At 40.6% G+C, this 11,955-nt stretch overlaps 2 protein-coding genes across 2 annotated transcripts; both read left to right on the top strand.

Moving 5' to 3' along the window:
- The first annotated feature begins 239 nt into the window (after window positions 1-239).
- On the top strand, window positions 240-1,847 carry LOC134180887 (short-chain collagen C4-like). The gene is made up of 7 exons (XM_062648072.1): window positions 240-329; window positions 383-422; window positions 484-510; window positions 574-591; window positions 653-730; window positions 802-915; window positions 1,276-1,847. Exons 1-7 carry the CDS (start codon window positions 240-242, stop codon window positions 1,845-1,847), a joined length of 939 nt encoding a protein of 312 aa, XP_062504056.1.
- Window positions 1,848-10,350: 8,503 nt separating this feature from the next.
- LOC134180886 (short-chain collagen C4-like) lies at window positions 10,351-11,955 on the top strand. Its single transcript, XM_062648071.1, has 7 exons — window positions 10,351-10,437; window positions 10,492-10,531; window positions 10,593-10,619; window positions 10,683-10,700; window positions 10,762-10,839; window positions 10,910-11,023; window positions 11,384-11,955. Exons 1-7 carry the CDS (start codon window positions 10,351-10,353, stop codon window positions 11,953-11,955), a joined length of 936 nt encoding a protein of 311 aa, XP_062504055.1.

Raw genomic sequence — 11,955 nt, 5'->3', positions numbered from 1 at the left:
CAACAAAACCAGGAATTACGTCAATGCTATTGCACCATTGTCTGCGTGGGACTCAAAGTGTCGTGAGTCGTGTTGTAGTAAACAGCGGGTAACACGTATTCCCGTGTATCGTACGACCGTTTAGAGTAGATATAAAGAGCAACTGCAGCACACAAATTCAGTTCAGTGCATCGCAGTGCAGAGGACCGCCTATTTGGTTCAAGAAAGAGTCAAGTGCAAGAGATTTCTTGGGGAATAAGATGGCAGTTTTGACATGCAATGTGGTCATGTTTATTATGACAAGTGCCGCTCTCATTGTAGCTGTAAGCAGCGGTGGCACACCAACACAGGTAAACAATTGGTTTTATACGATTTAATTTACTTCACGTCACTTGTTCAACAGAAAACGAGAAATGAAAACGTTGATGTTCGCTACGTTTCCGGTTTGTTTAGTTTCCCAAAAAATATATTATATTCATGTTTATCCCATGTTTGTTTTAACAGGTCCACATGGTCCTCCTGGAAGAGACGGTAAGACACATAAAACTGATGTAACATGAAATTATTAATAATATTTCTTTTTTGCATTTCTAGGACTTAATGGAAGAGACGGTGAGAAAGAAATATTAAAGGAAGTAATAGGAAACAGTATTTTAGTTACACTGACGTGTAGGGATTCAAGGAATTCCTGGAATTCCAGGCTTACCCGGAAGAGTAGGAGTTAAAGGATCACGAGGCACCACTGGAACAGGTAATTGGCTGAAAGTTCAAAGCAAAAAGTAAAACAATAGTATTTTACAAATATATGTATTTACAATTAAGGCAGTCCAGGAGCTCCTGGCATTGCAGGAAATTCTGGCGTTCCCGGAAAAATGGGTCCTGAAGGACAAAAAGGAGCTGATGGAGGAAAGGGAGGAAAGGGGGAAGCAGGAAGACGTAAGTAGATATCATTTGTTGTCTTATTGATCTCTGTTGAATTTCTCAAGATGTTTAGCGTAGTTTATTATTGTCAGCTATACCGTCGATTAGTGCATGCAAGTGTAAAATTACAACTAATTAACTAAAAGGATTAATTTACTTATAGAATAACTGACATTGCAATGACTATGAGCAAATTATAATGCATGCAGGTAGATAGTTTGTTACATTTTGTGTAGGAGTAAGTGTTTTTAGCTAAGGAAATATCATAAATAACAATAACTCGTACTCTTTAAAAGTGAACTCTTTACTCGCAGTTTGTATAAACTTCTGCTCTTCAGCCTACTAATATGTGTGAAACTTTGATTTATGTTTTAGCTGCCAGTCGAAGGCCTGAATTTACTGGTACCACGTATATTCAATGGGGAAGAAAACGTTGCTCTGCTCGTGGTGTTCAGACTCTTTACTCGGGCATCGCTGCTGGATCACATTATAATCATCACGGAGGTGGAGCTAACACTCAGTGTCTTCCACTTGATCCTGTATGGGGATATTACAAAAACGGTCACCAAGCAGCAAGTTATATTTATGGATCAGAATATGAACTTAGTCATGGCATTCAACCATTCATCAATAAAGGATTGAATGATTACGAGGTTCCTTGTGCTGTGTGTTACGATGCCGATAAGAACACTCAATTCATGTTACCAGCAAAGAACATCTGTCCCACTGGATGGAGTAGAGCATATTATGGATATCTCATGGCAGAACACAATGGTCATAAGGGAAGAAACATGTACGCGTGTTTCGACCACAACGCAGAGCCTACAGGCAGTACAAGCAACGATAACGGCAATTTGTTCTATCCCGTAGAAGCCGTGTGTGGATCTCTTCCTTGTCCTCCATACGTGAACGGTCGAGAACTGACATGCGCAGTCTGTACGAAATGATGTGAGTTAAAGTTACAACTGACTTTAGAACATGTAAGGTTTCGCAGTAAAACTTGAAATTAGGGAGGGTAGCAGTTTGTACTTAGTGATGTTTACAAATCAACAAAACGATTGACATGATTTGCTTTCCAAACTCCAGAAAGCCAAAATACACAAATTATGCAATATCTCACTCTAATCGCCTCTGTAGTAGCATCAGGTTAGCAGTCACCTTGCGAAAATAGTTAAATTGGCTAGCTATATTACATCCGTTAATTAACGGTTTTAGTTTGTCGTACATTCGCAAATACAAAATCGCCACCAAAACGACACTTCAGCCTAGAACTCAAGTTTTTCAGCAAAGTTGAAACACGAATCAGTGTGCTTCATTCCACTCGTTGTGAAACTCTCGAAAAGAAAGACGCCATGTGTAACCATGCAGCTCAAATCCCAAGAAGGTCCGTGAACCTCAGACACTTTGTAATTTGACTAAATGTAAACTTGCGCGCGAGTGCGTGTGTGTGTGTGTGTGTGTGCTTGGATGTGTGTGCGCGTGCGCGTGCATGTGTGCGCGTGCGTGTGCGTGTGTGCGTCTGTCTCATCGTCATAAATTCGCAACGCTGTCGCTAGTTGTTGTACTATTGAGCGATAATCGGACCGCCGATACCATGTCGTTTTCGTCATAACACACCGCCAGCCTGCCTAGCAGCACAACGGCAACTTGCAGGTTTAATAAACAGGGATGCCGTTGCCATGGTGATGGTGCCCATTGTAGCACCAGGTTTCAAAATTGTGACACTGGGCATTCATGCCTAACTTACTAGAAATACTTTAATTGCTGCAACTACTGAAACTGGTCTACCTGCATGATAGTAGTCTATATTGGCTAGAGCCGCAGCTAAACAAGAACGATGTGTATAGCATTTTGTAATCATTGATTTTAAGGCACCATATCTATCATTTTTTCGAGTTTTTGGACTTGGTCAATTTGTGCTATCAGTATCAATATTAATGAAGTGGCACCGAAGACAGATTGTGGGCCACAATTTTGGCACCAACTATAAATAGAATCGGCTACTATCTAATATGGCGATACCATTTTAATCACATCGTTTTGGAGGAAAAAGGGGAACTCCCAGCGAAATATATAGTGGCTGCGTTTATAGACATGCAATGAGGACGAAACTACAGATGATGCGAAGTCAAGTAAATAGGACATTAATTAATATCTACTGGAAACTTCTTATAATATTAATGTGATAATGGAATCTAGTCTGATTGAAGTATATATGATTGCAATGTAGGTGTTTACATTAAGTCTATAAAGACTCTTTCAGTACAAACAGAAAAATATATGTACATGCATGCATGTATAAATTGATTTAAACGTCTTCCTCGAAATTGGTTGACATACCATCGTGTATGTAATACTAAATACACGACACCACTATCCCACTGTCACCAATATCCCGTCTAGATCCAACAGCATCCACTGTTATCACATACACGTCGATCGAGTGACATACTACACCTGAGAAATCGTAACCGTATTACAAGTTTTTGTCGGTCATTTTGGGCAGGCATATTACTGCTCTTAGTGCGGCCTTTGATTCGCTGTAGACAATGGACATGTTACAACGGTGATTTGACATAAACGAAATGCTGTCCTTTTTGCACATCTCTCGAGCATTAACCTGCACCGTCTAATCCAAATGGCCCCAGTTTGAACATCGTCTGCTGAACGTTGTTTTCTTTGCACAAATCGACTTCAAATAGATTGCACGGCCGCTAAAGTGATCTATAAATTACTATAAATTGCATTTAAACATTATTTATAATTTCTAAAGTGTTTTTGGTTGCATGTGCTACGCGCACATTATTAACTCGATTGTGCATCACTGTTGCATTTACTGCATACATCAAATTGTGTACTATGTATTGCAATTTATTTCCTGTGTGCAATTGAATAATATGGAATTAATAATAGAGTACATGCATGCAATTATAAAAGTGCAAAGTACTCATGCAGGAATTTAATTTTATTACAAACCTACTTGTCTTCTAAAAATTATTTATTAACAGATAAACACTACAATTTAGATGAGCATAGTGTGTGTGTGTGTGTGTGTGTGTGTGTGTGTGTGTGTGTGTGTGTGTGTGTGTGTGCGCGCGCGCTCGCACGCGCGCGCGCGTGTGTGTGTGTACACAATATTTATTAAATTGATCTAATTTCGTTAAGTTAAACTTTTCTTAATAAGTTGATAGTAGCACTCATTGATGGTATAACTCATGTTGGTATCACTCATTGTATTGTTGACACTTGCAGGTATAACTGAGATGCATTTAGCCAATTTGCATTTCATTTTTAAGAACATACCATGGCAGTGGTCATTATATGGTTGGTGACATGAATGACAGTATACTGTGTGTGTGTGTGTGTGTGTGTGTGCGTGCGTGCGTGCGTGCGTGCGTGTGTGTGTTTAGATATCAACAATTATATTTGTTACTAGTCCTCATTTGCCCTATGGGTGGTGGGAATTGCGCTAACATCTAGATTGTAACTACCTATAAACAAAGAAAACGTAAAATTCTCTTTCGCCAATAGTCCATTATTTGGCATGTACAGTAGCCGTCATCTCACAATCTCACAGTACGACGAGTTCACGTGTTACTCTAGAAACAAAATCTACACACACACAAACGTGCTCACACACACACACACACACACACACACACACACACACACACACACACACACACACACACACACACAAACACCAGTACACTGTTATTCATGTCACCAACAATATAACAATAACCAATGCCATGGGATGTTGTATGAAATGGAATGACAATTGGCCGCTAATGGCATATCCCAAGTATACCTACAAGTGAATAACACAATGAACGATACCATCGATCTAATTAAATAAGAATAGTTAACTTAAAGTAACCTAATTAACCTAATTAAATAAATATTGTGTATACACACATATACATTGTAGAGTTTCTATCTGGTAATTAATAAATATTTTGTAGTAACTATAGTAGTTTTGAAATATAACTAAATTGTCTGAGTACTTTGCACTTTCCTTATTGCTTGCATGTACCCTATTATTAATTCAATATTATTCAATTGCACACAGTAAATAAATTTGCATTACTTAGTACACAATTTGCTGTATGCAGTGGATGCAACAGTGCAAATAATGACGCACAATTCAGTCCAGTTACTCGCGTACGCAGTGGTGGATCTAGGGTAGGGGTTGTGGGGGTTGCAACCCCCTTTTGTTGGCCTCGGAGTTAATTAAAGCACAAGATCTTGAAGCCGCATTGTGCTCATTTCCAGTATTTAATTTAAAATAACTAAGCAGATTCTTGACGAAGTAAGACAGCTGGCAGCGAAACTCCAGACTCATGACCAGAATATCTTTGTTGCGTAGGGAATGGTTCACTCAGTACGTAACTGAAAGAATGAAGGCAAAAAAGCAGCTAGGATCTAGACAACCTCTTTGACATCTGGTATCAAGACATTCTGCGACTCGCAGACAGGATTGGATTCGTTGAATCTGTTCCAAGACAAACGAACTTACAGCGAAACCGGAGCAATACATGCGCGTACTAGTAGTCGGAGTCCGATTGAGCACTACAAGCGATCCGTAGCGATACCCCTCCTAGACTTCATGCTTCTTCAGATGCGCGAACGATCTAATGGTGTGCAAGATAATGTCCGAGCATTGTTGAGTCTAGTGTTTACCCTTTTGGTTTGTTCCGACATTGACCCAATGGAAACGCAGATCTTCCATTCCCAAAGTCTCTAGGAGGTGAAGTGAGAAGGTGGCAGTCAGTATGGCAAAGCAAATACCGGAAAAGGCAAGAAGCAAGGAAAAGAGAGCAAGAGTGCAAGAAGGCCATACCCAACAATCCTGGCCTTGGGGGCCTGTGACTCTCGGTTGTATCCGAATGTTCATCGCCTGCTATTGATAGCATGTACACTGCCTATCACAATTGCAGAAGCAGAGAGGTCATTTTTTCTACTGAGGAGACTGAAGACTCAAGCAAGGTCTACCATGGCAGAGGAGTGTCTTGCACACCTATCAGTTATCGCCATGCATTACAAAGACCGGGTACCAGCAGACGAAGTTGTACAAAATCATACACGAAAATTTTTCATACAGTCTTTAATTGAAAGAGACATAGTTGCACCCTTAGTTTACTTAACATTTATTTATCAGTAATCTATGCATGATGCAGTTAGATTCTGTTAGAAAGTTTTGATGATTTAGTGAGTTTATAACATGACACATTGCTAGGGATATGTTGCCATATTTTTTGCCATTTACTTTAGCTATGCTGTAAGAAGCCTGGGCCATTTGCACCTCTAACGATACAAATGCGTTGATTGAAGTAGGCGTGGTCTATCGAAATTTGCATCCCCTCTTTTCAAAAATCCTGGATCCGCGCCTGCACGTATTATAGATTAAGTACGCACGTTTGTATGTGTACTCGCATTTGACATCTGTCAAGTCTTAGTGTCACAGCGTAATTCAAAATGACGCTGCAGAGTCACGAAAGAGATCACAAAGAGGTTGTTCATCACTGCAAAACACACAAGAGCCGAATCCTAATGAGAACTTACCTGATTCGATGCATCGCTAGACGTGCCGGTAAAAGTTCGAAAAGAAAAATTGTTGCTTTGGCTCTAGACTCACAAACGCCAATGCATCAACGCGAACCTAGTCTTCGCGCGGTTCTATTAGTCAAACTAAAGTCCCGGATCTAGTCTCGGTCATTTCCTTATCTTGGTCACTCCCAAACAGCAGCAGCCAGACCTAGCGGCTACGCTAGCGTCATAGTCCTACTTGGTAGCAACTACGTAGAGCGGGTCAAATCGGCATCCATCGTAACGTTGCTGCTGTAGAACTTGAAAACTGATCGCACCTATTCTCAGTTACAGAGTATCATATCTCGGTCAGTTCTTGCCATCTTGTTTGTACAACTCCGTCGATGAGCTCATTATATGGCTTCATTTAGCCAAATTGTTGGATTATTCTTGTCAACCTCTCTACATCTACTCTCGCAGACAACGAAGAAGACGGATAACTCACGGTACGTAATCTCGGTCACCTGATCTCGAGTGATTTTCTCTCTTCAGACGCAGATCTGAGACGTTCTTTCTGGCCAATGTTATAGGCATCATCGCTGGCTACTATGCCTGGAAGGATGTAGGCGGAGATGGTCTGGCTACAAGAGACTGCTAGACCTACGAGTGACGCTAGTGCTCATCACACTATTGCTACAACAGAACATGAAATCTGAGAGACAAATATTAGGACATCCGATATCATATCTCGGTCAGTCGCTTTCATCGCGTTTATACAAGACAAATTAAGACGTTAGTCATGCAGGGGCGGCGGAGCGAGTTGAAAGTTGAGGGGGCTGAAAGGGTAAACATTACAGAAAGCAGAAATTCTACAGCATAAAGTTGATAAAGTTGGGGGGGCTCTAGCCCCCCCAGCCCCCCGGCTCCGCCGCCCCTGTCATGTCTATTGAAAGGTTCACTTTGGATGTTGGAATAGCCGGTTTTGTCTATTTAGATTTTATTGTGGCAGGGCGGTGAGAACGATGATAGCCTACGCAGGCGCGTACCGTGGCATGGGCTAAATGGGCTATAGCCCCCCCCCAGTTTTTGTGGGCGTTTCCCATTTTGTCAGGTGAAAACTAGCGTTACGTCGCTTTTTGTAAACGTGCGCGTCTGTTTACAGTCTGGATGTTCGAGGCCGAGCATGCGTGTCTCACACTAGGCTGCAGACATCGGTTTCCGTGATCAACACTACTTCACTGACACCATGTCGTCTCATCAGCAAAACCAGAAGTACAAAAAACAGACGCGCATGGGGCTGGAAAGGGTCTTAGAGACAGCTATCCAGAAGTTTTAAGGCTTTTGCAAATATATCTGGTAGTTCCAGTCTCATCAGCAGAATTTGAGCGTTCCTTTTCTACTCTCCGTCGTCTAAAGACTTGGCTTAGGAGTTCTATGGAAGAAGAAAGACTTGCAGCTCTGGCCTTACTAACAGTTGAGAGAGAAGAGGTATTGAAGTTAGAGGAAGCTATTGATGAACTCATAGAAGAGTTCTGTGCAAGAGGAAACCGCAGGATGATTTTTCAGTAAATAGGTGCTTGTTTAGTCTGCTCCATACTGTATATATGTATACGAGTAAACGTAATACTTTGTGGTCTGCATTGTTGCTACTAATACAATTTTTGTCAAAGGGGCGTGTCAGTGTTCGGGTATTTCAGCCCCCCCCACTTCCAATGGCCACGGTACGCCCCTGGCCTACGAGACATAATCTCAGTCACGCGATTTTGAGAAAGACAGGTTCCTGAGTAGGTTGTATTGTGTGATTATTAGTCGTTGTTCTACAGTAATATTGTCACGAATGCGTCTGTCTAACTATATCCATTTAGTAATTTAAACATGATATTTATGCAATGTGATGACTTTAAATTTTCACATTTTGTAGGCAGTTAACCAAAGAGTATTCCTACCTGTTTCTACATTCTTGACTAGCAGATATCGTGATTCTTAATCTTGGATAGAATGATTGATAATTTTATGAAGTAGAATTGCACACAAACTGCTTCTTACATGATGAAAACTTATGGAAAAGGTGACCTGTTGACAAAGTGAAAACAAGCTTTCTCATGACACAGTTCTCAGTCTCATAAGACAGTTATGAAGTTGTGAGAGAGAATGATAATTAGTCCAGTGAAGATATATCTAACGAACCTTCTGTGTAAAACCAAGCAGTGCATGTTGTCGATAATAACTGATGTAGTTAAAATCTTACAATCAACAAGATCGTAGTATGTACACAAATATGGAGAGTCCTGGCATATTAAAAAGGCATTGATATTCAATTTGTGCCAGAATGAATTCAATGTATCACTCCATGATGATCAATCTATCACTCACAAAGTTTGATAATTAGCACTTAATCATATGTACTAACTATTTTATCTTAATTATTATTCAAAAACATAGTTTAGACAGAACAACTGGCGTTTACTTAGCTAAACAGTGTAATGACTAGAATCTGCTCTAGTTCTACAAATTTACTACAAAACATTTTCAATCGGCATTAGTCAACTGTGACCGTATGTATAATGCGCAGTAAAGGTAAGACGACTTATCAGAAAGCTGTAGAACCCAAGAAGTGCGCTCATACTGTGACTAAGATTTTGTCCTGTAGGTCGATCACCTTTCTCATCGCTCTACAACAGAAAACTGAAAAGACAAAAACTGCTACTCAGTCGCATAAACATCCACAAGGAACCTTTCAATAGACATGACTAACGTCTTCAGTCTTGTAGAAACGCGATGAAAGCGACTGACCGAGATATGATTCCTAATGTCTGAGTACTGCACTTGTCTCTCAGATTTGCTGCCATACAGTAGCAACAGTACAATGAAAAATATTTAAGTTAATCACCTCGTCAATATAGTAGCCAGCGTTGATGACTATAACAATAGCCAAAAAGAACGCCTCAGACCTGAGTCTGAAGAGAAGAAATCATTGGAGATCATGTGATCACGACCGATCAAGATTATGTCCCGTCAGTCATCCGTCTTCTTCGTTGTCTGCGAGAGTAGACGTTGACAAGACCAACCAACAACTTGGCGAAAGGAAGCCATCTAATAACAGAAATGCTCAAACGGAGTTGCAGCAACGAGATAGCAAGCACTGACCGTGATATGATACTCTGTGGCGAGAATAGGTGAGATCGGTTTTCAAGTTCTACAGCAGCAACACTGAGGACAGATGCTGACGTGACCTGCTCTACCTAGATGCTATCCAGTAGGACTATGACGCTAGCGTTGGAGCTGGGTCTGGTTACAGCTATTTGGCAGAGAAGGATTGACCGAGATTAGTTCCGGGACTCTATTTCTATTGTAAACGAGTACTTCCGTCTACCGTTTATCGGTGAAGAGGCAACTAAACACGACTAGACACGACAACATCAAAGGAATTGAGTACCAGACTGCTCCAACGGAGTCGGAAAGTAAATAGTAGGAGGGGCTGCAAACGCGCAGCACGAACACGGCTATCTGCGGTAACGTAAAACGGGAGTAATCATTCTGACAATCGAGACACGCACTGATCGTAAATCTAGTATATAAAAGACAACAGCGACAAATGTTATAGAAGAATGCCAATGTAACATCCATCCGTGCATCTGTACTGTAACTACAGCTCAGACTAACGATAACAAACAAAAGTAGGAATTACGTCATTGCGATGGCATTGATAGCGATATATTGATATGCGCGGAACTCAAAGTGTCGTGTGTCGTATTGTAGTAAATAGCGGGTCACACGTATTCCCGTGTATCGTACGACTGTCTAGAGTAGATATAAAGAGCGATTGCAGCACACAAATTCAGTTCAGAGCATCGCAGAGCAGACGACCGCCTATTTGATTCAAGAAAGAGTCAAGTGCAAGAGATTTCTTGAAGAATTACGATGGCAGTTTTGACATGCAATGTGGTCATGTTTATTATGACAAGTGCCGCTCTTGTGGCGGTAAACAGCAGTAGTACACCAACACAGGTAAACAATGCGTTTTATGCGATTTTAATTTACTTCACGTAACTTGTTCAACAGAAAACGAGAAATGAAAACGTTAATATTCGCTACGTTTCCGGTTTGTTTAGTTTTCCAACAAATATATTATATTCATGTTTATCCCATGTTTGTTTTAACAGGTCCACGTGGTCCTCCTGGAAGAGACGGTAAGACACATAAAACTGATGTAACATGAAATTATTAATAATATTTATTGTTTGCATTTCTAGGACTTAATGGAAGAGACGGTGAGAAAGAGATATTAAAGGAAATAATAGGAAACAGTATTTTAGTTACACTGACGTGTAGGAATTCAAGGAATTCCTGGAATTCCAGGCTTACCCGGAAGAGTAGGAGTTAAAGGATCACGAGGCACCACTGGAACAGGTAATGGCTGACAGTGCGAAGCAAAAACTAAAGCGATAACATTTTACAAATATATGTATTTACAATTAAGGCAGTCCAGGAGCTCCTGGCATTGCAGGAAATTCTGGCGTTCCCGGAAAAATGGGTCCTGAAGGACGAAAAGGAGCTGATGGAGGAAAGGGAGAAAAAGGGGTAGCAGGAAGACGTATGTATATATTTTATTTATTGTCTGTTTCATTTCGGTTAAATTCCACAAGATGTTTAGCGTAGTTTACTGTTATCAGCTATACAGTCGATTAGTGCATGCAAGTGTAAAATTACAACTAATTAACTAAAAGGATTAATGTATTGTTAGAGTAACTAACATTGTAATGACTATGAGCAAATTACAAATGCATGCAGGTAGATAGTTTGTTACATTTTGTAGGAGCAAGTGTTTTTAGCTAAGAAAATATCATAAATAGCAATAAATCGTACTCTTTAAAAGTGAACTCTCTACTCGCAGCTTGAATAAATTTCTGCTCTTCAGCCTACTAATATGTGTGAAACTTTAATTATGTTTCAGCTGCCAGTCGAAGGCCTGAATTTACAGGTACCACGTATATTCAATGGGGAAGAAAACGTTGCTCTGCTCGCAGTGTTCAGACTCTTTACTCGGGCATCGCTGCTGGATCATATTATAGTCATCACGGAGGTGGAGCTAACACTCAGTGTCTTCCACTTGATCCTGTATGGGGATATTACAAAAACGGTCTCCAAGGAGCAAGTTATATTTATGGATCAGAATATCAACTTAGTCATGGCATTAAACCATTCATCAATAAAGGATTGCATGATTACGAGGTTCCTTGTGCTGTGTGTTACGATGCCAATAAGAACACTCAATTCATGTTACCAGCAAAGAACATCTGTCCCACTGGATGGAGTAGAGCATATTATGGATATCTCATGGCAGCAAAGTATAATCATTCAGGTAGGATCATGTACGTGTGTTTCGACCACAACGCAGAGCCTACCGGCAGTAACAGCAACCATGACGGCAATTTGTTCTATCCTGTAGAGGCCGCGTGTGGATCTCTTCCTTGTCCTCCATACGTGAACGGTCGAGAACTGACATGCGCAGTCTGTACGAAGTGA

The sequence above is a fragment of the Corticium candelabrum genome, chromosome 6 (genome assembly GCF_963422355.1).
Source record: "Corticium candelabrum chromosome 6, ooCorCand1.1, whole genome shotgun sequence".
Classification (NCBI taxonomy): domain Eukaryota; kingdom Metazoa; phylum Porifera; class Homoscleromorpha; order Homosclerophorida; family Plakinidae; genus Corticium; species Corticium candelabrum.
This window is presented reverse-complemented; position numbering and strand designations above follow the sequence as displayed.